At 52.2% G+C, this 25,074-nt stretch overlaps 1 protein-coding gene across 12 annotated transcripts in view; it reads right to left on the reverse strand.

Annotated features, from left to right (window-relative positions):
- The window catches only part of ASAP2 (ArfGAP with SH3 domain, ankyrin repeat and PH domain 2), a 145,791-nt gene that overhangs the window by 10,449 nt on the left and 110,268 nt on the right, over positions 1-25,074 (reverse strand). For 11 of the 12 annotated variants that reach the window (XM_072938228.1, XM_072938225.1, XM_072938224.1 and 8 more), the window contains 10 exons: positions 24,770-24,818; positions 24,524-24,690; positions 22,254-22,387; positions 14,744-14,838; positions 9,313-9,502; positions 7,987-8,072; positions 6,339-6,454; positions 5,275-5,342; positions 4,081-4,194; positions 1,778-2,030 (listed from right to left, as the gene is read on the reverse strand). In XM_072938228.1, coding sequence (XP_072794329.1) covers positions 1,778-2,030; positions 4,081-4,194; positions 5,275-5,342; positions 6,339-6,454; positions 7,987-8,072; positions 9,313-9,502; positions 14,744-14,838; positions 22,254-22,387; positions 24,524-24,690; positions 24,770-24,818 — 1,272 coding nt within the window. The remainder of the gene's footprint in view (positions 1-1,777; positions 2,031-4,080; positions 4,195-5,274; positions 5,343-6,338; positions 6,455-7,986; positions 8,073-9,312; positions 9,503-14,743; positions 14,839-22,253; positions 22,388-24,523; positions 24,691-24,769; positions 24,819-25,074) is intronic. The other variant, XM_072938227.1, reaches the window with a different exon arrangement.

Genomic DNA, 25,074 nt, shown 5'->3' on the forward strand with positions numbered 1-25,074 from the left:
CCCAGCGGGATGGGCCTGGAGATGACTGCACAGGGCAGGTCTGGGGTCAGAGGGAGCCTTCGCACATCTGCCACGGACAAGGTCCTCCCCGGCGCAGGGCTGGACAACATTGGTGCCGTTCTAGTTAATGGGTGGAGATTCCACGTGGACCGAGCGTGGACCAGATGGAGAACAAGGAGGCTCTGTGGGGCCCTGGCAGGGATGAAGTGCAATTCCCATCACCAGAGGAAGAAACGGAGCTAACCGTGGGAGCGGCAGAAGGAAACGGGGAGAAAAAAGCCAACACCCTCTCATTCTAAGAATTTAGGAAAGCAAGAAATAAAGGTGAACAGTTTTCCTTCCTTTCATATGACCCAACAGAGCAAAATAAATCTTTCCTCACATGGTACACAGTCACTAAGGGTAGGGATGACCTAATCATTTAGCTCCAGCCGTACAAGACTAACTCACGCCCTGGGGATGCGGGAGGCGGGCGGGAGGCAGCAGAGATGCGCTGCCCTCATCTGCCTGGGCCCTCCCAGCTGTGGGGCTCATCCCCTCCGACACCCGTGCTCAAGGCCCTCCCTTCAAGCCTGGGCTGCGGGGGCGATGGGCTCTGCGGGGAGGTGAGCGGGTTGGATTCCACAGCCTGCAGCACAGGTTTTGTCCTAAAGGGTGTGGTTCTGTGATCCCAACAACAGGCTCCCGGCCTTCTCTGGGCCCCCCTGAGTGCCAGGGGCAGAGCTGTGTGGAAGGGTCTGCAATGTGCCCAGGGCTGCAGCGGGAGGCGGGGCACAGCCATGCTGCACTGTAAGCATGAACCCCACGTAGGGGCAGATGTGCTCACCGCGCAGCCCGGCCTCGCAGCGCTCACCACCGCTCCCCCGTAGAGACCAGCCAGGGCATAGTGCAACTTGGGATGGACCTGGGGGCCTGCCAGCCGCCTGCAGCAGCCACGGGACCCGGGCAGCATGTCCTGCGGAAGCTCCTGCCCCGCTTCCACAGGAAGCCCCTGGAGGCCCCTGACCTTGACTGGCAGCCCCGGCCCAGAGCTGGCCTGGCTACTTGCTGGACCTGCCTTTAAGTTACATAATGACCAGTGGGCCTTCAGTGCTCGGCAAATTACCCAACTCTGGGGGACTCCAGCTTCCATTCTTAGAAAGAGCATCTGTTGAGTGACACTCGCTGTGCCGTGACAGAGTGGCTGCGGCAGGCTCTGGCGAGGTGCAGGCCGGGCTCAGGGCGCGCCTGTGTTTTTACACCCAGCCTGAGCACAGGTCCCCCAGGTCAGCATCTCTCTACCCTTCACTTCACGGGGATCACAGAGAGAGGAGATGACCGCAGCTGTGACAAGCGGCCGAGTGCAGACAAGAGAGAGGTAAAAGGGGCAGAATAAAGGCGAAGCAAGGCGTGAGGGGTGAACAGCAAACAGAAAGGACCAGGAAGAAGGTCAGAGGAAAACGTCCGGGGCCAGAGGCCGGAGCTGACCCACCCGTCTCAGACCTGCCCTCGTGGAGTCCCTGCGCCCCTGAATCACAGATGCCACACCCTTGCCCTGAACAAGAATGAAGTCAAGACACTCTACCTCCATCCTAAGACTGATGGAGTTCATTTAGGAAACAAACAGCAGAAGTACCAAAGACCCCAAATGAAAAACAAACAAACAAACAAATCCACTCTAATGCCGGCCCAAATGTCAGCTAGTTGGGGGCAAAGTGATTACAAACTCCCCAAAGCAAAACCCCGATGCGCTGCTGGACACTGGGGCTGGGGGTGGGGGGTCCCAACAGCTCAGTACCTTTGGCAACGTTCCGTGGGGGGAGCGGGGGGGCGCTGGCGGTGCCAGGGGCTGCAGGCTGGATGGGCGGCGGGCTGCCGCTCAGGATGGCTCCATATGTCTCATTCTGCAAGATGCTGGGCACGAAGCTCCTCTGCTTGTCCTTGGCCAGGCTGGCGGCGTCTCTGGCCAGGGACGCCGCGTTGGACTGCAGCTGGGTGGAGCCCAGCTGGTAGAAGCTGACTGGCCGGTCTTCCCGCCGGCTGGGACTGGGCTGTGGAGGGGTGGTGGGCAAAGCTGCATGAGATGCAGACACGTTGACCTCTTGTCACAGCGTTCAAGCTACCGGTGACGCCCTCAGGTGTGCCATCTCTACCTGGGCATGTTGCCTTTTACTGTCACACAACCCAAAGCTCCCTCTGATTGTGTCTTTTGATGGAAGCACACACACTCACAAAAAAGCCATGACTTACACAAATTTACAATTCTCCATTCTGTGAAGAATTTAAAATATAATCTAGTTCATTTTTACCGTCAGGTATCTCAACCTAGCTCTGTATTTCCCCCTTTATAAGCTTTCTCAGAGGACTAAGCAGTGCAGCTGCTCTGAGCACCCAGCTGCAACGGACCCCCAACAGCCATAAGCCTAAGTCAGGGGCGATCACGGTCTTCTTCCCATAGGCACAGGAACTCCTACGGTTCCTCTAACTTCGGGGCAGCGAACCATGGCCTGTTTCTAGAAATAATGCTTTATTAGAAAGCGGCCTGGGGCACTTACATACTGTCTACAGCTGCTTTCAGGACACCCTGGCAGAGCCGAGGAGCTGCAACAAAGACTAGGATATTTTAGGCCCACAAGCCTGAAGGGTTTATTTAACCTAAAAGTGTTTATTTACTCGGCTTTTCAAGTTTGCTGACCCTGGCTCCACTGGAAGGTCACGTGTATGGAGTCATGACGTGGGTGAATTAGACTGAACTCTATTTCAAATGTCAGCTTCATTGTAACAGCTGTGATCTTGAGCAAATTACTTAACTTTGCTGATCTGACTTCTCATTTGTTAAATGGGTATAGCTTTAACTGCCAGCACAGAGCCCAGAGTGGAGCAGGTAGCAGTATCAGCTGTCACACCTTCCTCCCCTCATGGGACCACCCAACCGTCAAGGCTCCCGCCAGCCCAGTGCAGAGCACAATGGCTAGTGGTGCCTCGGACGCAGTTCAAACTCCAACAAAGCCCATGGCGGTGTGAACTGACCGCACCTCTGCTCCCTACTGGAGGTGGGGGATGAGTCTGCACTCCCTGCTGGGCTCTCACTGGGACCACTGCCCCCAGACACAGGAGTGTGGTGTGTGCTTAATGAAGAGGCACTCTTCTGGCGGCAAATGTTTCAGAGGTATTTCAAACCGTCTCCTTTTTTAAAGGCGGGTCTAAATACAAAATTAGCTCTGCTCACTTTGATGCCATTTTATAGCTAACTCTGTGAAAAAATTTCTTATTCTAAGAAATATTAAGTATGGATGTTAACTGCTCCATAAAGCAGGATGGTCCAATAGGTTTCAGAAATGCCATATATAAAGAATCAGACATCCTCCATGCACATCAGGACATTAACGTCCTAAAGTGAAAATACAAACGCTACACGGCATTCCCACTAATCCGACAGCTGCGAGTTGCCAGGTGTGTGGGCTCTGGGGTCAGTCTGCCCAAGTCTGACTCTAAGCTCTGCGACTTGGGTGAAGGCAGCAACCTTCCAGGCGCACCCACAAGTGCACGAGACAGAGCATCGCGAGAAGAGGCTGGACGAGGAGGGAAGAGATCCAGGTTGGTCTCCAAATACTGGCTTCGCTGTGGCCACGCCAACTCCTCTCTTGAGGCCTGAATGACCCTATCTGATAAAGGAACGAGTTGGACCTAGTGAGCTCTAAGGGTCATTCAGTGATTTCAGTGAAGGTTTTAAAGATCAACTAGGTGAACGTGATATCCCGGCGGAACCTGGCTCTTTATCAGATCATCCACAGTGAGAGCGCTTCCTCTAAAATCCACTGGAGTAATGGCCCTCCTGTATCTTTCCTTCACATCAGAAGGTGAGCAGCTGCCTACGGTTACATAATTAATGCTCCTTTAAAGTACTGTCTGCAGGGCTGGAAGCCAGGAGGCAGTTGTGCGCTGGGTAAAACCAAAACCCTACTGCGATCAGTGGAAGCAGAAAGTAAATTGTATTTCCTTTACTACAAAACAGCTTTCTGCCCTAATGATAGGCTCAGGCCCACACTGCTCTGCAGGACACCGATCATAAAACTCTTCTTGGCCACAAGCTGGACCCACCTGCAGCTTCTCATCCACGTCATCATCGCTTTCATCCAGGTCTTCGTGGAGCAGCCGCCACTCATACTCGACGTGAACGTGGGAATTAAACCTTCCAGATAAGGCCTGGGTCAGCTGAGGACGACAAAAGGCTGTCAATGATGCTGCTCGTATCCTGGGCCTTGCAAAGCGGACGTCCACCAAGATGGCCAAGAGGCAGCTGGGCGGATAGAGAACCTGTGCCCCCGTCCAAGGTCGGCTTATTTAATTCGCTGCATGTCAGGTTAAGCACCTACCTTAGTCCACAGATAACCGTGAGACTCAAACCCGGCAGCTCGCATCTAGTGCCTTGTAAGCAGGGAAGCTGCAGCCCGCAGGCCAGGGGTGCTTGCGTTCTAAAGCTTGCAATAACCCCGCCTTTCCTGACCAGCACGAGAGAATGAAGCCCTGAGGAACGTGATGTGAATGACTGTTTTCTCCAGGAAGGCAGACAGCTGGCTCCACTCGAGACGCAGAGGAGAGAAGTTAGTCCATTAGATAACTGTGTGTCTTGGCACACTAGGGGTTAATTTTCTCCAGAGCCAGATGGTCGCTGTGTAGTCTTGGGCAAGTTACTTAGCACTTCTGTAGCTGTCTCCTCATTTGTAAAACGGGGTAAGAGTAGGCACCTCCTAATTAACGTCCTAAGGTGATTTTCAGGATTAGATGAGTTAATGGACATACAGTGATAGGGTAACACCGGTTACTCATCCTGCAGCTCCACAGCATCGCCTATTGGTGGTTCTGTGCGCTGAGCACGTACCATGTGCCCCCTGCTTTACCGAGTTCAACAACAACCCCCGCAGCAACCTGGCAGACTGGCACCGCTGACTCCACTTCACAAATAAGGCAACAGCAGAGAGAGTTGGCGTGACTTTCCCAAGTCACAGGGCGGAGCCCCATGGCACACCCAGGTCTGCCGGACGCGGGCGGGCCTCTGCTCCACCCACCCAGCCAGCGTCAGGGCCACGTCCACGTGTCCCAGCAGCAACTACTGACTCAGGGTCCAGGTGTCGCTACCAGGCGGGTAGCCACCTCTCTAAAGACTCCCCAGGATGCTTTCAGCAAGCCATCCCCTTGGACACCGGGATGTGCTCAGGACGCTACCTCGGGGCTCGAAGGGCGCCCCAGGGCCTCCCCGCCCCCACCGATCGGCCGTCCACGCCAGGGACTCACCAGCTCCTCACAGTGCTCGTGCCTGAGGCGCTTGGCGATGTCCAGTGGGGTCTCTCCTGACTCGTTAGCTGAGAGGTGGGGTGGCCAAAGGACATGTTATGGCAAAAACAAGCAAAGGTCTGATATCAAGAGGCAATTTAAAAAGACAGAGCAGAGCAGCTCTAAATTACACTGAACACGACTAATGAAATCCCCTTCGTTTGCCCCAGTCGGTGCCGAACTGCCCTGTAACTGTCCAGAACAGCAGGCAGCAGCGTCTAACCAGTAAGATTTTAACAGATAAAGCTTGAGTCAATCACGAAAATAAAGCCAGTCAAGAAGCCAACTAATGTAAATAAATATCTAAAGTGTAAGTCGTGGAATGAAGCAGCTCATGATAATTCTCTAACCAAAAGTGCTGTAATCTAGTTCCGGGCATCTGACTGCAGAAGACTTTGCAGCTCCCGCTAAGAGTGTTTTCTTCTGAGTAAGCCTCAGTCAATGAGGTTTGATGACTCATTAACGAAACACAGAACAACCTGGCTCTGAAGCAGGCATCTGCCTTCTTTCCATGCTCTTTGGTCTCTTTTTAATAGTTCTGCCAAAACTCTTCCTCCAGGCCCGTGGTCTAGACTGCGCCCAGTGGCTGTGTGTCCGAGAGCCGCCGGGGAGGGAGGATAAAGGCTGAGCAGACCGAGGGTTCCTCGTGGAGGAGGCTCGGGGCCAGTGAAAGGAGGGGCAGTGAACAGTGTCTCCCACCGGTAAACATGTCAACCCAGAGCCAGTGAGGGGTTAAGTCTGATCCCAGGTGGGAGCATGAAAAGGAGGGCGAGATGCCCACACCTGATCCACCTGGGCACCTGCGACGGCTGCCTCTCAGAACCCAGAGAATGCCTGCCTGCACGTGACGGCAAGTCTGCGGAATAGCAGAGGAGACCGCGGATAGATGAGACCGCAGCAGCCTTGCAGAACAGGCCCCTCTCCTTGCTGGGCAGGACTGACTGCCTGGCTCTGCACGGAGCCCGGGGCCTGGGCCCTTCCCACCAGCAGCTTGGGACCAGCAGGAGGAGGAGTGGGCGGCTCACCGATCCCGATGGAGGCCTTCCCCCGCAGCAGCAGCTTGAGGCACTCGGCGCTGTCGGTGAGGCAGCAGTAGTGCAGGGCCGTGCTGCCCTTCCCTGTCTGCTTGTCCAGGTTCCCACTAGCGCAGACACAGAGAGAGAGGAACAGTGAGCCACAGGCCAGAGGACTAGGGATGCCCAGGCAGGGCACTGGGCACGTGAGAAGGACAGGCAGCAAGTGATCAGAGTCACGGAGGGGAGGGGAGGGTTCAAAGTTGAAAGTTCAGAGTCCCCGGGCTCCTCTGAGCTGGCTTGCCCTGGACCGCCCTGAAAACAGGCTGAGAGGGAACCACGAGGAGACAAAGGTTCTTCCAACACAGAACAAGACCAGGTGATCCCGAGACAAGCCACTCAAGCCACTGGTGGAGGCAGCCCTGGGACTGCGGCCTCCGTCACATTCTGGGGATGGACAGCATGAGGGGACACCAGAGTGACCATCAGGTGACACGCATTGCTCTCATAAGGAGGAAACCAGCTATGCTTCCTTTTTTTTTTTAAAGCAACTAACTTTTCAGTGTAAAAAGGAGCCTCCTTTCTGATTTCTCCTCTACTCTTGCTTCCATCTGTTAGAAAAGAAACCAGGATGTCCCTTCTCCTGTCTGAGAACTTGCACAGAGGGGGACAGCACCACTCAGGGGCGCTGAGCCCCTGCCACGCTCCAGGCACTGGGCAGGCACTCAGGCTCCACCAGGGGACAGGGTGGTCTGAGCAGCTGCCCTCAGATGTCCACTGAACTCTCGGCTCCTAAGGAGCTGACTGCCTCCCGAGCTCCTCTCCCTCTGGCCACATCTTCACACCTCCCCCCAGGAACGGGAGGGAAAGGCAGAAGACACCAAGTGCAAAAGGCCCCCTTGTTTTGCATGTTGGAATCTTCCGTCTGGAGCAATCTCCATGGCTTTTAACCAGTACCTCCCCACTCCAGCCGCGCCCCCCCAAACCTAATCAGGGCGCCAAGATACACCTCAATGGGTCTTCGTGACTGGCCTTCTGCACCAGGCAGGCACCATACCCAAGTGAGGCCAAACGTACCAAATGGGACTACTGGGGCCAGGGGACACTGCCCCCGCATGTCTTCTCTAAAGCCAACTTCTAATTAAAATTACAGCTTCTCCAACCAAGCAAAACGCCCACAGCCCAGTGTTGTGATTTACAGTCTAGGTCCCGCCAGCAGCTACAGCTCAGATCTTTGCTTCCCTCCCTCCCCTCCCTCTGCTCCGGGGGCCCTGCCCGGATCCCGTGGGACACCCACCTCACAGGACAAGCCCAGGGCTGTGCACAGGGCAGTTGTGGGGGCCACAGACAGTAGCCACTTTCTAGGGGCTGAGAATTTAGCAGACCTATCGACGTGGCATCTCACTGAGTCCAAGACACTAGAAGCCGGACACCGCAGATCCCAGGACGGGTCTCCCTCCTCAGACCCCAGGACTTCCTCAGGACTGCACTGAACACCCCACACCTAGCAGCGCTTTTCTTGTCCCGTAATTCATATCCAACCTGGGGCAATTCCGGCACCTTGGCCGCAAGACGGAAGCAGTGAGGCAGCCCCTGGTTCCCTCCTCAGGAACACTAAGGGGACAAAATCAAATACCTCCCCTAATTTCAGCACACCTACCTGTTCTGAACTAAGAAGTCCACAATGTGAAGAGAAGTCCGGTCCACGGATCTGACGGCAAGATGGAGGGCAGTTTCATCTGGCTCCTGAAGACCAAACAGAAACATTCCAGAATTCCAAGGGGAGCACTCAGTTTTGTGTCCAACAGGAGTGAAATCGTGTATTTGCAAAGTCTTCTTCCAAAAGTCTCTTAAGTCTTTCCTTCAAAAAACATATCTCTAAGATACCCAGGGCCCCCTTTAATCAACATGGCAAACTCTGCCCTTAGGAATCTGCAAAGTTCGTTGCAAAGTTCCCCCACTCTTTCTGTCCCTGAATCAGCAACAAGAGGTGCTGCCTGTACGCAGTGGTCTCCGTTCAGACTCCAGGAAGGTTCCCCGGGCCTCTTACCTGCTCCCTGGATAAATAAAAGTGTACATTTTTACTACAAGGTTAAAGCTTCTCATTCTGTATTTTACAGTATCCAAGTATCAGTGCTAACACCTGGCCTGTCTGCAACTCACACGAAGGAGGAGAGGACCGCCACTGCCTTTTCTGAAACTAAGTTTTGGCAGGCGGGGGAGAGGAGACAAAACGAGGGCTGTTTCGGGTGGGTGGGTGAGAGAGATGGAGGCCGAGGAAAGACCCACAGAGCAGGGGGCACGGGGCAGAGAGAGGCCCTCCGCCCAGACCTGCCCTGCCTGCTCGCAGGCCCGGGCCAGCCCTCGTCCCCCCACAGTACCGCTTGGAGTGGAGCATGCTTGGCCCTGGGCGCCACGGCTGGGGTTCCTCGACTTAGTCTCCATCACTGAACGCTGAGGCTCCACACAGCATGCTCAGCTGCTAAGGGTGACCCCAGCCCTATGTGTGTCCACGAGCGCACCCGGGGAAGAGAATGAGGACACGCATGGGCCGTGACACCAGGGATTTCCTGTGGACTGGCCCTGCCCGTGAGACCCCACCTTCTCGGCAAAGCTCCCCCAGGGAGGAGGGCAAGGGGGGCAGCTGTGCACCAGGCCCAGTTTGAGTCTCCTTCCCGGCGTGGCCTCGGGAGCTGCAGCTGAGGCTTGGCTGCCAGCTCCCCATGGGCCCGGGAGGTGCTCGTGCTGCCCTCGGCAGACAGGGCTTCTCTCCAGGGCGTGGGCCTCTGAGAAGACGCTCCTTCCCCCATGGATGGCTTCTTCCCAGAGCTGCCACCCATTTTTTGGTCTAAGAATCAGCCCTAATTTCTTCCCCAGAGCTCACTGCCATCTGTCAGGGAAATGACACTACTCAGCACTTCCGGTAACACTGCCTTGCCTCTCCAAGCCCAACCCCTTTCTTTCACTTTTTCACGTCTCTTCTTACATGTCCGTTGGCCAGTGGGATTTTTTCTGTGAGATCCACACCATCAGCGTACGCTTGGAGTAATCCAAAAATATCCCTTGTTTTGACGGCCTCACAAAGGCTGTGAAGCTTTGCTGCGTTATCCGCGTGTTTTTTCCTTGCGTATTTCCTCTCAATGTACTTGGCAGTGATGTAGTCCTTTCTTGCGTTCCTGAAATCACACAGTTGCCTTGTGAATGATTAAGGGCCTCTATTCAAGCATACTCAGAATATCTATTCAGCTATAACTACTTAAAAAAAAATCCTGCCCCGCTCTCCTTGTAATAAGAAGCACCAGCAGGAAAGCGGGAAGCAGGCGCCCCATGGCTCCCCCACAGCACCTGTAGTCACTCTGCCACCTCCTGTCCTTTCAAGAGGCTGGAAACCCTCAGGTGCCAAGACAAGTGGCATCAGGGCCCAGGTGTAAGGCCAAGTGGCCAGGTCGAGGGGCTAGAAACCTCTGGCTGATTCAGGACAGGGCATGTGACCAGCCAGTCCAACCAGAAAGAAAATCAAGACTTTGGCTATGACTGCTAAGAAGAGATTCTCCCTGTGTATGGTAAATTATTTCTCTCTCTCCATGGCCTCAAGGACAGTAGTTATTCCTGACTACAAAGAAGCCAGACACAGGATGAAGCTGGTACCAAGGAAGGCAGAGAGATGAAAACAAATTTTGTCCTCGGTTTTGAGAGGAAGACTGTCCTCTTGTTTGTGGGCACCGTGCCTGGCAGGCAGGCTCACCACAGGCCCATGAACCAAACGAGCTGTCTGCCTGTCTTCGTGGTCTATTTCCTGGCCTTCACACGGCATTGCGTTTGCAGACCCCACCTCTCCAAGGAGCTTGAAGTGGCAGCCATTCCAAGGGACCCAAAGCAGCCCGGGCTCGAATCCCACCCCCGCCGCAGAGTGACGAGCGACCCTGGGCGAGGATGCAGTCTCTTCAGGCCTCAAGTCTTCTTATCTGTGCAAATATGCACCTACACCCTCAGGGACTGTGAGAAGCCCAAGAGCTGACATGTTTTCTGAGCTCACAGCAGGTCCTTAGGACCTGGGAAAGTACTGATGAACTTGGAAGACGGGGAGCAAGGAGAAGAGCAGCTCCTGGCCTGGAGGACTCTGCCTTTTATTCCACGGAAAATTAACAAACAGCAGCAACAACAATAAAAAATCAACACGACTTCTGAGGGGCAGTAAACGCTGCTTATGACAAGGCATGAGTTTCAAAGAACAACCCAGCAAACACCAGGAACTAAACTGCCTACAACTCAACTCAAAAACAAACAAAACCCCCCCAAAACCCAGTACCCACCAGCCGATCAGCAGATAAACCCAACGTGGTGTCCGTACAATGGAATGCGTTCAGCCACAAAAGGAATGGAGCGTTGACACCGCCTGCAGCGTGGATGGACCTTGAAAACGTTCTGCTGAACGGAAGCAGCCAAACACTAAGGAGCACACGTGTGCTTGCATTGATGTGAAATGCCCAGAGCAGGCATGTCTGGAGAGACAACGCAGACGAGCAGCTGCCCAGGGCTGGGGGAGCGAGGGGACGGAGCTGGGGGGTGGTTAACGGGTACAGGGTTTCATCTTGCGGTGATGAAAATGTCCTAAACTTGACTATGGTGACGGGCGCACAGCTGGGAAAACAGTAAAAGCCAGTGAGCTGTATCTTTATTGGGTGGATTGGATAGTAAGTGAATTGTATTTCAAAAAAGTTGTTAAGAAAAGAAAGTCAGGGAAAACCAGATTCCAAACACAAAAACTTAATTTGAGCTGATGGCTCTACCAGAGATGTAGAGAGAATGACATGACAGGATGGATCCCAGAGTTCTCCCGTCCCCTTCTTCCAGAAAGCGCAAAGTGCTCTGAAACTTCACAAGGTCAGAAAAGGGAGGCTGAACTCAAAGAAGGGGCTTGAATTCCCCACCACCACCCCCTAGGCTGGTGGTCAGCTCAGAGCGCGGTCCTCAGGCCTGGCTCTCAGTCACATGGCCAGGTCTCACCCCAGCTCCTCGCTCCCCCGCTGGGTGACTTCAGTCCAGCTACTGCACCTCTTGTCGTGAGGACACCTGCTTGCAGCGCTTTGCAGGATTACACGAGATGATGTATTTAAGCATTTAGCCCAGGGTTTTGGAAACACCAGCTGTGATTATCGCAGCAGCACGGAAAGAAGAGGGGCAGGAGGTGGCCCAGGTGGAGGGGACCCAGCCAGCTCTTCTCGGCTGAGGCACCACTCACTACCTCACCGCCCCCCTGCGGCTGCCAGAGCTGCACCCATCGCACCTGCTCCTACCACCCAAGCCCCCACGTCCACTCACGCGGGCTGCAGCCACCGGGGTTCGGGGCGCGCAGGTCAAGCCCACGCCCCCAGGGGTGGCAAACACCACTACTGCCTACCTCGCCTAACAGATCTACCGCCTGGGTGTTTATAAAACTCAGACCCGCGTCAACTGTGCAGATGGACTTTCCCCGGCTCTGCACGCACAGACAGTTCCTGTGGGCTTGTGGGCAAGTGGAGATGTGCCACCTCATCTGATTCTCACAACAGTGCTGTCGACATTCAACCGTCCCCTCCGGCAGCTGGCCAGCTCCGAGGGTAGCCCTGCTTTGCTGGGCTGAGCTCTCCTCGCGGGGCTCCGGAGACAGCGTGGAGCGCAGGCTGCTCCTGGGGACTCTCAGGCTTGGTAACTGACAGGCTGCCTAATGAAACTGTACGGGGCTCTCATGCCGGGCAGCAGGGTTTAGGCCGTTTCAGTATTTGCTGTGGGGCGGTCACAGGGTGAACTCCCCAGGAAGGAGCAAGAGAGAAACTGGACCCTTCACTTATTTTTTAGTGTAGCATCGCTTGCCCAGGGCTCTGGGGCCCTGTGCCCTGAAGGCCATCCCTACACAAGCACACGTCCAGATCTGCTTTAGGCAACACCACACCCCGTGGAAGTTCACTCTGCCAGTGCGACTTCCCTTTTGCCCGCCGTTTTTGGGAAAGACTAAGGCTTTTGGAGAAAAGCGATGAACTGAACGTACGATGCATTTGGCGTGTGTTCAGAAAGAGGGGCACCTTATACTTGCAAAGGACAGGGCATGCTTGAGGGCCCTGAATCCCAGAAGAACAGTTCCGACCTCTGTAAGCAGACGCAAATCTGGCTGCTCCCTGCTTCCTGCCTATTTATATCTCTCAGCAACCCCCAAACCCATCTGGGGATTCACAGGCCACCAGACGGTCTCTGGCTTCCCTTTCAACAGATTCATCTGCAGATGGTGTGCTGTTCTGAGATAAAGCCAGAGCAGTATCCGCCTTTTAATCTGGAAGTAAAACAGTAGCTTATTCAGCCACAGAGCTGACTTCACCTTGGACTTGTTGATTCATTACATACGTATTTCCCACCACAAATAACACATTATGGTGGGAAATACAAAAAAACCAGTACGCTACAATTCATTAGAAAAACATATGTAAATACCTAGGTGTAATATAAAATGGGAAGAAATGTTTTAAAATAGAGCTAAATGCTACAGGAGCAGAGGAGCCCAGTGACTAATTTCACCCGAGGAGGTATCAAGGCAGGGGGCACGCTGCCTTCACACTGGCCATCTGCCCTTATTTGGAAAAAAAAGGAGAGAAGTAAACATTCTTTTCGTTTGTGCCAAGGTTGGGGGGGGGGCCTCAATGCAGATGGAACATTTGTATTGAAGAGCCCCAAGCAGACAGTATTCATTTTTTAGAATCATCTAGCCCCAGAATAAACCAATTCTCTGCTTTTACAAAGTATCCCTGGTACTTGGAAGAAATTTGTTATCATCAACTACAAAGCTGATCAATATTAGAGCATTTCGGGAGACCCGTCCCCTCACTGGGAGAGCAGGTGTCCGTCAGACAGTAAGTATCACAGTGGACCATGATGTTTCCCACCCTAAACAGACCTTCTCATGAGTCAGCTCACCCCCGGGTAACTCTCCAGCTGAAGTCTGACTTGGGAGGACCCTAATTTTCCATGGTGTGTGGAATCAGCGCAGGGCGTGCGTGCTGCCCCGTCGCCCATGGTAAGGAAGCAGGGCTGCTACCGCCAACCAAATACGGGATGCGGACCTCCTCACCCCCTGACGTGCATCCCAGCAACTCTGAGGCGGGGCGGCTGTACTTCTGTTTCTATTAGAGGAAAAGGGCTCGGGGAAGTTGACGAGCCTGCCCAGCCCCCACGATCGGGTAAGGATGCGACTTTCTGTGCCCTGTAATGCCTCTCCAGGTATGGGTTAGGACACACATTTGGAACTTAGATCTTCATCAGAAGAGGATGGTAACTGTAAGCCCTGTACCTGGTATCCACACCTCATCCAGTCTCAAGGAAACACCACACCACAGACCTCTGCTCCAGGACTCAAACATGAATTGACTCTAATGCAATACCAGCCAGTCCTCGCCGCGGACGCTGACACCTGTGAGGGTGTGTAATGGACAGGGCACTCGTTCCTTCCATTAGTTTGTCGGAGCGCCCTTACCGTATTAAGTCACCTCACCCCAGCGTGCAAGAACAAGATCCTGCAACTTCATCTTCCAAACATGCTCCCACACAATGGTTACAGAGATCTGCATTCTCTGCTTTTGCAAAAGGCTGGACCTACACGTTTGTAACACTCTCCAAGCTGCTGCGCCCTGTCCAGAAAAAGCTGTGCCAGCAGCTCAATCTCAGGCCATTTCAAGGGAAAGGCTGTCCCCGTGACATCATCCTACCACCCTAGCCCTCATGCAGAGACAGGCCACCCACCCTGAACAGGGCTGGGGTCTCTAGGGGGCAGGCCAGCCACTGCCCTGACCAGCTGGTCTCCCATCCGCCTCTCTCAAGGACCAGGGTGCTTGGGGTGATTTATGCTTTGTGTGATAAGACAGGCAGAAAATTCCCCTCTTGTCAGCGCTGCCTCCAGGGCCGGCTAGATGCACAATGAGGCACCAAAGCTTCTTAATCACGTTTTGTGTCAACACTAAAGCAAAAACAGAAATTTTCTTCGAAGGAAACACCACACATTTGCAAGGGCATTGGGAAAGACAAGGAGACATAATCCTGTGTCTGTGAGAACTAACCTTTCAGAGGCGGGGGTGGGGGCGGGCGGGGAGAGTGAGTGACGACCCTCCCCAAGGCGGAAAGGCAAGGGTGCACCCACACACCACCAGCAGAGGGCGACGCTCACAAGATCTGCCAACCTGCTTTCCTGCGACTTCTAAGGAAAACCGCCACACCAAATTTCACTTTGGACACATAAAAAGGTTCAAGTGACTTAAGAAAAAACACCTCAGGCTGATTTCCTCCCTAAAGGAGCAACAATAGATGCACCCACACCTGCTATTCCCCTGCCTGTGGGGGCCCAGGTACCAGGCCAACCTTTGGTCAGTAAGCCAGCACAGCCAGCCCGTACTTACATGTCGCTGCCCGGGTTGGGTTTGACCGAGTCCTCGGCTGGAAGGCAGCCCTCCATAATCTCATTAAAGCCTGCGTTCCCAATATTCTTGGCAAGCTGTGGAAACAAAAGTCCATTTCAGGGTGCTCAATTATTAATAATACCTTCCACTGCTACACAGCACTTGCACATCTGATGATTTATTTAATGGCCACTAAGAAATAGAGCAATAAAGTGGTTTGCCCTTAATGAAGTTGGACAAAACCCAAACCCCAAAGGTACCCATAAAACCAGAGAAGCGGCAGTGTGCCTGTTACAGGGGAGTGTTCTTATAAAGCATTCCCTGCACGAGGACCTGCAGGGCAGAGCAGAAACTTGGCCCAATTCAAGTTTCCACCCTCTCCCCGCAACTCGCCCTCAGAACCCCTGAGATCCAGCTGAAACTCAGAGATCTAACACCCTTTACCTACACCTGCGAAAGGGGGGCTCACCCAGTGAAGAGGGTGCTGGGCCAGGAAATCAAAGTGTGGGTTCAAATCATGGTTTTATTTGCCGGCTCTGTGACCCCAAGCAAGTCAGTTTACCTGAGCTTCGACTTGTTAATAGTAAAATGGGGATGATACCTACCTTGCCAGGTTGTAACAATGGGAAAATGGGGTAACTCAGGTGAAAACGTTCACCAAACTAACGCACTAAGAATGTACCTGTTCCAATATAAGGTCCCCACGAGCCGAGCAACTCTCCGGCTTGTCAGAAATGAACACGTTTTCGTTAACGCTCACTGAGGACGGGCACATGCTTCATGCAGCAGGTACTGAGACATAAACGTCACGTCTGTCTGAGGCTGCCCTGCGTGGGGCACCTGGCGCTCTCCTGCATAGATGCACGGATCTGGAGCGGCCAGGAGCACCATCAGAGATCAGACTCAATGCCAAACGAAACAAAGAAACCGAAAGGGAGCACGCAGCCCAGTACTCCGCAGAGAACAGACATTTTCATTTCCACGTTGAAAATGATCCCCTGGGGGCAGTGACACTTCTGACGCTTCTACTCTCAATGAGTCAGTGGACAAAGGGTGAGTGGGGATTATGTGGGGATGTCCTGGGAGGTAAGGCTGCACCCCAACTGCCTCTTCTCTCCAGGGGAGCTGGCTGAAGGAACAGCCAAAGGGATCTGGGTCAGAGAAGGCCGAACTTCCTGGTGGGAAGTAACAAGAAGCAGCGAGGGGATAGTGAGGGAGACCGAGGACGGGGGAAACTCGCAGGACAGCCTAACAGCTGGGCGAGGAGCCTTCCTAATTTTACCCTGTCCGTGGTAAGTGAACAGAGCTTCTGGAGGCCCAAAGCACCAAGCTCTAACCAGCTCTGCCTTGGTCCTGTCTCGGCCCCGCAGCCTCCAGGCAATGTTGTGTGGCACAAGCCCAGGTTGCCTCACTGCAGCTTCCCCGGAGACGGGGCGGACGGTCAGGGTGGCACACCACATGGGTGACGCAGCGTACCACGGAGCCAACACCCCCAGGATTTCGTGGGCACCTGGTGGGGCACCTGGTGTCAGGGCCAGACTGAGGCTCAGTGTTAAGGCCCCTATTTAGGGCCAGGCATGCTCTAATGCCCCCTCTTGCAGTGCAATGTGATCTCAAGTGCATGACAGAACACGCCACAGCGCACGCCCTGCGAGCCTCCTGGTCTGCAGGCAAAGGGGAGGGGGCGAGGAGAATTCCCCGGAATCGGAAAGCTGCTTCCCTTCTGCTTGGGCCTGGCTGGTTTACGAGGGACGGCGGGTCCAGGGAGCCACCACATCCGTGCGTGACACCCGTCAATGCAGAGATGTGCTGCCTCTCAGTTTCATCAAGTTCCAGTGAATATTTCGGCCTGCACAGAACCCTTTGGAACCATAAACAAAAGCAAAAAAGCATCTGCAGAAGGAGGCTGCAGGGTCGTGAGGAGAGAATGTGGGGCCTGACAGGCCTGAGGGCAGGAGCCACGGCAGAGGGAAGGCTGGTTAAGCAGCCCCGACACACGTGCCCTCCACTGCCAGGCACGGGCCCAGGACCCAGGGGCTGCGCCAAGGCGGATCGGCCATGGCCGGTCCAGGGGAGTCGGGCATTTAAGTGCTGCATCGCTCAGGGAAGCGAGCCCAGCTCCCATCAGTCCAGGAACGCACACGGAGCCCTCGGGGGTGCTGGGATCCGCGCACGGGAAATGGGCCTGCTCCGGGGCTTGGTGCGATGAGACAGAGGTGATGAAAAAGAAAGGAAGGGCTCTGTGATGAGGGCTGGACGGAGCACTACAAGAAGGGAGACTGCGAGGGGAAGCCAGCAGAGCAGGCGCCTGGTCGGGAGGGACGACCACTCCCACACCCACCTTGCGGGGTTATCCTGAGAGCGCGGCTCCCTCACTGCACTGAGCGCCCCGAGGACGGGGACCAGAAGTGTTCCTGGAGACCTGAGCATCTACCCTCACAGGGTTCGCTGAGCCAGAAAGGACCTAGATTTTCTCTAGAAACTGTTCAGAGTTTGGGGGACTTCCTGTCCCCTGCTTTCACGTGGAGGGACACCAGTTCCCATGACAATCCTGTCTTTGTGCCCCCGGAGGAGAGGAATGGACACGTGAGAGAAGCGACTCCCCCAACAGAGGGGCTGAAAAGAACAAGGCGCCCCCGGGACGCAGCACCAGGGTGGTCTGCGCCTCCTGCCCCCGCCTGGGTGGGCGAGACCCAGTCTGAGGCTCGGCTGTCACCGCATGTGTGAACCAGGCCCGCCAGCTGGGCTGCTTTCAACAACAAACCAGACTTCTGATCTCTCAAGTGGTTCCCAATTCAGGTAGGAAATGGGATATTGTCTGCAGGGCACCCTCAGATCCCAGGAGGCTGGAAGGCTTAGAGCGCAAGGCACGCCTTTAAGACACAAATGGATGACAAAGGCCCCAGGGACGTGAAGGAGCAGGACCCTGGCTCTGAAGGCAGAGCGAAGAAACTGCAGCATGCTCCATCACTGCCTCCAAAATACTCCGTGGTGGGTGAAAAAACGTGTATGTTTCACTCGAGTCTTTAAAAATTCTTCTTTTGATATATTTCATAAAGTATATAACACACTTCTTAGTAAGTCATACAAATATCGCTGTACATCACCTACGTGTATGTCTGTTCTGGTGCTCAATTTTTTCTGATAGGGTTTGTGGTGAAAAGAAGTTCAGGGCTGTGGTTTAAGAAAAAAGACGAGAACATAGGCTCTGACCTCATTTTTTTAAATGGAGCTCTCAGCTTAGGTATCACAAGAAGAACCTAGAACAATGCCTGAAGCGTAGTAGTTGCTCAATGAACGGTGGCTGGTTGCATGCTTCCTGCTGCTCTTTGCATCCTGAGTGGCCTTATTTCAGTCCCAGGGAGGCAGCAGTATAGTCTGTAAGGAAGCCCTGGGTTTTGGGCGGCTTCCCCCCACGCTCCCTCTCCCAGGTCTGGCTGTGGGCAGTTCAACTTTATACTGAACGGCCTGTTAACAGCCTCATGAGAAGGGAGGCAGGACAAAGTCACAAAACAGTACGTGCTCCTGAGGGTTTCTGACCCTTTTTTTTTTTTAAAGCTTTTCAAAGATTTGATTTGATTTTAAAAATAGGCAGAATTGATTGGCTTTCTATGAGCATCTGATGTAAGATGACTGACAGACAGAACAGGTAATAGTCACTATCAAAGGTGTCACAGAGAAAAATACACAAAATATGACCTGTTTTTCTGCCTTTGCATGTATATTGAAGTAATATATTTAATTAAAAATGTATTTAATTTTTAAAGAATCTGAATCTGAATTCTTCCTGAACAAGTGTTTATAATTAATCAGTATTTTGGTCTAACCTTGTTTTTCAATGGAAGATTTTTAAGTTACTGACTCAAATTCAATTCCATAATGTTGAAATTTCCTTTACTGATTTCACTTATGATGTGAAATTGATCACATGATACTGGAACCTTAGGACCAACTGTACTGTTTTATGTATGACCTGAAAATCAGAGCTAAAATCATAATCTTCCATGTTAAGGAGGAAATTCATCTTTTTAAAATCTAGGCTGTCAGGAGGTTTTCTGAAAGCAGATTTGCTTTAAAATCTAAGGATATTAAGTGGGTGCATGTTAAAGTAGTTAAGATGGCACAGCTTCCACGAACTAATCAAATGAATAAGTCAATTCCCCCAGTGTCTTTCCACTGAATAAGAAGTGATTCTAAAAGCAGGCAAAGGGAAGAAAAAGTGACTGCTAACCAGCCACCTTCACAGGTGCTGCGGAAATCACTCAGTTAACATGGAAATCAAGCATGCTTTGAAACAAAAACAAATTAAAAAGGAAATGGTGAAATCTCCACAACATACCATCAGGGAAAACTGTTTGCAAACCCCGGGGCAGAAAATGATTTTCAGAATTAAGCAAAAGACTTATCCTGAGGTACACGGGGAGGATGTGTTGGGGGGCAGAAGTGGCATTTTATGGGGTGAGAGTGTTTATTTAGAACATAATGCCAGCCAGGAAATGAGAACTCCTGCTCGTGGACCGCCGTTTCCACCGGGCCATTCAGAAGCCCCTCTCCCGTCACAGCACATCCCTGAGGTGCGGGCCCTTACACTGCTCTGGGGAGCAGCTCCGCCCAGCCTGTGCCCATGGATGCGTCGGGAAGTTATTTTCCAGTTCACCCTCTTATTTCTTTAACAGAGTACGAGGAGCCTAATTAACATCCACCGCACAAGAAAACATACAGTGAGGAACAAACCAGTCAAAGAGCCGGACATCACAGCTCTGTGAACATGAAAGGTCCACAAACGGAGCAGACAGCCCGGGTGGGGCCTCGTTGTGGATTCACATGTCAGGACACGAGGATCATTTTTCTGGAAGGATTTTGTTAAAATCATCTTCGAGGAGGAGATGATAATGATAGCTAATACTTTATAGTTCTTACGTGCCAGACGTAATTACACACACACACACACACACACAGCCTTCAGGAGATCCTTTGTCCACGCATCTGACCGTCTCAGTAAAATAAGATAACCAGGTACTCTAAGGCGGCTTGAAATTCTCATGATTTACCAAGGATACTAACGACTAACACACACTCTCCATCCACCGCCTCACCCACCGGCTGAGGAGCAGGGGGTGGTCAGGCCCACAGCGATGGGGCTGGGGGAGGGGAGGGGAGGACCAGACAGGCAGAGGTCAGGGGCAAGCCGAGGGCCTCTGCCCTTTGTTTTCTGATAACCACTGAGGAAAAGAGGCTTAGATAAGGGAGAGTCTAAAGCTGTGGCAGAGATGAGATTTTGGAAATATCTGCAGATAGTAACTGAGCAGCCTCTGCCTGGTTTCTCCAGAGCGGCTGAGAGCTGGTCAAACTATGAGAATACAGACACAGGCTCCGGGCGACAGAAATGAAGCTCTGAACTGGGGGTCAGAGCCACTTCATCCTTTCCACCTGCTTTGATGCTTCCCTGTGCAGGAGGCAGCAGACTCGCGTGGATCACAGTTAAACTTCTGAGACACAGAAATTTAGCAGCTGTAACAGATGTGTTGGGATCAGGCTCCTACCAGCTTACACGAGCCAACTGTTAAACAGCCATCATTAAAAATTACATTAGATAAACTCATGATCCAATAAATTACACTAAAAACAAAGTAATAAGCACCCATAACTTCCTACTTTCCTACATCTTACTGTTTTCCACGTTTCGAAGTTACTTACGATCACTGCATTTGTGGTGAACTTACCACATAACACGTGCTAGGAAACCTCTCTTTCCCACGGCAGGCTCAGTAATTCACACTGTGGCGCAAAAATGGTCGCGGTGGGATTACTTACATCCCGTGACTGGGCGGACTACAAAGCAGGGCTTTTTTCCCTCCCAGAGAGCTGGCTGTTAAACATTCACTGGGGATGAAGATGGGGGATGAGGAGGGACAGCAGTGACATTTAAATGCTTCCCACAGGGTGAGACAACCCACCGCAAAGGTCAGCTTGCATCCCAGGCTCCTCAAGGGCTAAGAGCGTGGGCTCTGGGATCAGATTAAAGAGGCCCCCAGCCCAGATCCGGTGCTTTGATAACTCCATAACCTTAGTCTTGCCAAACATTCGAAGCTCAGTTCCTCCTTTGTGCATGGGCACAGTACATCCCCCGTCACAGGGCTGGGGTGAGGAATGAATGAGCTAAAACACATAAAACTCTTTGCAAAGTGCCTCGACCACAATCAGCAGCGATCACTTCCACACACGCCACTTAACACTTCCCACTGTTTTGAAAAACCAGTAGGGCAGCACCGTAGCTGCCCCAGTTTGCCGGTGCTCACCGAGAAGTCTGTGCGTCTCTGAAAATATAGTGACAACTTCAAATCTACACCACCATCAGTCACCCAGGACGCCGCCTGTATACACACAGCTCCGTGACGGAGGCTGGACGGAAGATGACGTTAACTGTAACTGCACTGTGTAACCAGGGACGTACTGCCTGGGTCCTGCTGAGTGAGGCCAGCTGAGTTCTGAACTTGAAGTAACCAGGGAGGTTGCTAACCGGGCTACCAGAATCCACTCTAGTTTCTCCCAGCCTTGTCTTTCAAGACCATAAAGGAATTCCTTGGAGAGACTGGAAGGATTGGAGGAGACAGTTCTAAATGTATTCCCAGTTCAGACACGCTGGATCCGGAGTAGTCAGCCGTAAGCTGTTCGGCCCCTGGAGAGGTCTATTGACCACAACCACTGATCTTCTGTCAAGACTATTGCTCTTGACATGAAAATCAGTGGCAGTCGATATCCACTTAATATTTACTGTCCAAGGCTCAGCTACCTCTAGAGAGAATATCAAACACTGCTTTCTAATCAGCAGTTACAGACTTTGAAAACCGTCCAAAGAGCTCGTGTTTTAGGTGCCCAAAAGCACGGCCAAGGTGTGATGTGCTTGCTCCTCAGGGGGCCACAATCTCGACGCTCTGAAAGCCACTTCACAGAAAATGCTGCAATTGCCTAATATCGATCTGCATTGCATGGCTTATGTGTTATCACTGAACTGAGAATAAGAGACTTCTTAGAAATAAAGGCAGGAAAAAGCAAAGACCAATCTCTCCCCGAAAAGGCGACAATAAGGGGCGGAGTATACCGGAGGCTCGAGCCAGGTGGTGACCGCAGACTTGGAGGAAATTGGCTGATGACTCAGGGAGGAGTCCTTCCCTGTCTCCGTGCTTGGGCATGCGCACCACTTGGTGACTGGGGTGTGCTGGACCCTGCCACCAACTTGTTCCAGAATCTTACATCAGTCTCCATGCCCCTTTTTGAGTTTACTTCACTTGATTCATTGCAAAGAATGAAGCTTTGCAACCCTTACTGGCTAGGAGCTGAGGAGGAGGAGCTGCCAGTAAGTTTCTCATTGCCCAGACTCACCTGGCAAATACCAACAGCTAGAGGCCCAGTGGAATTTAAAGTAACCAAAATGGACTCCAGGGCCAAAATTAAAACTTAGCTTTCAACTCATCTGTTTTCACTCTGAAATCAAGGATCCGAGACTTACCAGCAGCTCTGATGTTCCTAAGACATCTAACGTCAGGGACTGCATCCTTGAGTAGTGAACCCCCAGCTCTCGGTGGATTCCAGAACACTCGATGCAGGTCAGGATGCCCAGATTGGTGGAAAGCCACGTAGGGTCTGCCAAAGAGAACAGGGAAGATTGGAGCTGCTAAGAAGAGGGCCAGGGTCAGATTTGTTCTCGCATAGTTACCGAACATGGAGTTTTGATTCATCGTGAGCATTGTTTTGATCCCAGATGCAGTAGGAACCCTCGTTCATCAATTACCACCGAGTTACACACATATGTACGTATCTGTCCTCCCTCCCCTTCCCACGGCTCCACCTGTCCATCCTTCCATTCACTTAACGAAGGACTCCCAAGGGAAAGGAGCTGTGCGCACAAGAATAAACGGGACACAGCGCCCTCTAGTGGCCAGTGATCTTTGGACACTGACCACTCCCATCACCAACCTGGTTGCACCAGCCAAGAGGAGCGAGAGGAACGGGGTCTGCCAGTCTAGTACTACACGGGGAACAGTCTTAACACGCACTCGCCTGTATGTTCCCAAAGATGCTGATAATACCGACAGAGAACACACCCTACACGCTGATGCTGAAAGTGATGTGCTGAAGCTCTGTGTTCAGCAGTTTGGTAGCAGCAATAATAGCTCGAATTGTCAGAGCTTCAGAAATTGCACGTGCTTTCATATAATACCTCATTTAGTGCAGGCAACAGTGCCTGGAGGCGAACCGGGCAGGTGTCTTCACAACTGTGCTCAGAAAGGTGAAGGGTCTTGCTCGAGGCTGCAGAGCTGGACTGCAGCCCTGCCTGTTTTCTTACTCACTGACGCACCCTACCATGTGCCAAGCACATAGTAGGTACTCAAGAAATGCTTGACGGATGAATGCTGAATTTACTGAATACAGGGAATTCAAAAGAAAACACACCTGGGCATGTGATCACAGTCCAGAAGTACAAATCTCTTTAGAATTACTAGTTCCCTCAGAAACTCATAGCAAGTCAATACTGCAACTGTAGTCACTAGCTAATTGTGAAGTTACTTTTTAAATGTTCAAGTTACAAAAGTTTTATTCAAGTTAGGAAATAATTCTGGGCACCAGGGTTTTTTCACTTCACTAGACCTTTTCTACTGTATTGACTGTGTCATGCTTTTGGTAGGTACAAGTGTACATTTTTATATCACTCGCATAGTCTTAGCATTTTAAAACAAAGATGTCATAGCTCTGACTTCTCTCTGAGAGTGTTTTAAAAGTCCAAGCACTACACTGTGCTCATCTAAGAAAAAGCAGGATTTGCGACCCCCGCCATCACCTCATCTCCTGCCAGAGACGTGTTTTAATGGTCCAAGACCCCATGAAGTAATTCCTCAAATCATCCCCAAATACAGCCTCCAGGGAAACAGAAACCCCGTGGCACTCCTCAACTTCTACTCGATTTCTGTGGTGTTTGTTTTGAGTAGAAACTGTCACAGAATTAGAGGAATGAAAAGGTAAATGACCATCCTAACTACGCCGCAACCTTTCTCATTTTACAAATACTCAGAGAACAGTACTCTCCAGCTCCCCTGACCCCAGCCTCATAGCATTCCATCTTAATGACAAACATGAGTCAACTCCTTAAACTTTTCAAATGACTGGTGTTAAAATCTGTAAAGATACTCTGGGTCCATTAAAAAGGAAGCCCCAGTAGGCTTCATCAAAACGCAGAAAGAAAACATCTCATTTCACAGAATGTGGTAGCTGGAAGGGGCCCCCAGAACAATCCCAGCCGGTTCCTTCACTTTCCAGACAGGAAAACTGACATCTAACAAAGCCAGTGGCTCTTCCAGGTCACAGGCGAGACAGCGGCTTAAAGCTGCTGCAGGTGTCCCACAGAGCTGTACAGTGGAGGGCGGATTAAGCCCCGGAAAGAGCTGCAGCCTCCGGGGCCAATGTAACGACCGGATGACCGTGACTTCACCTCGCTGGGCGCTGTTTTCATTTCTCAGAAAGCAATGAAATCGTTTCAGCTCTGTTGGGCCCCTTCACACAGCCCTGTTCTGAGGGCCTGCAGGCAAGCACCTTCCCACCCTGCCCCCCATGCAGTCTGCACACAGCTCAGTAAGCATTTGTGCGATGGGGCGAGCTCAGGCTGGGCTGCACTGAACTCTGTGTCTGAAATGACAGGGAAAATCAATGAATGGATTCTGTGAATCGGAACAGGATTTAAATGTCCTAGAGCTGGTGGGGGTGGGGTGGGGGTGGCTGGGTCACCTGGTGCCCCGCAGTCACAACACACGTCATTGCCCGTCATCCTCTGGACCTCAGAGATGATCTCCTTTGTCAGTTCCTGGACTATGTTGTTTTCTCCCGTATTGTCATCGCCCTTAAAGGCATTGTTTAAAGCTTCTTCCTTGCTGTTCTGCAGCACAGACATCCATCTAGAAAAATAACAGTCACGCTGTGTTAGATCCCAAGGACAACTGCTGAGGCCCAAGGTCCCACCTGCCAATGACTTACATTTGACACTCCTGTTCATCCTCTGCTTGAAAGTGGTACGTCCTGTCATCTGCAAGGGAAAGAGAGGTTTCATCAATTGTGAGCGTGGACAGTAATCCGCACAGTTTGTCATTAACCTCGGGGATAGTCCTAACTTCACTAGGAAATCAATGATTTGTATACAGTCAAGCCCTCCCTCCTGTCCTTCACAGGGGACAAGGGGACAAGGGGACAAGGTTGGGAACTGTGGCTTTGTAATGCAAATCGGAGAGCCAGCTGGCTCCTTGGTTCAAGTCTAAAGCGATGCAGCCAGCCGAAGCTATTCA

This window comes from Vicugna pacos, chromosome 15 (genome assembly GCF_048564905.1).
Source record: "Vicugna pacos chromosome 15, VicPac4, whole genome shotgun sequence".
Lineage (NCBI taxonomy): Eukaryota > Metazoa > Chordata > Mammalia > Artiodactyla > Camelidae > Vicugna > Vicugna pacos.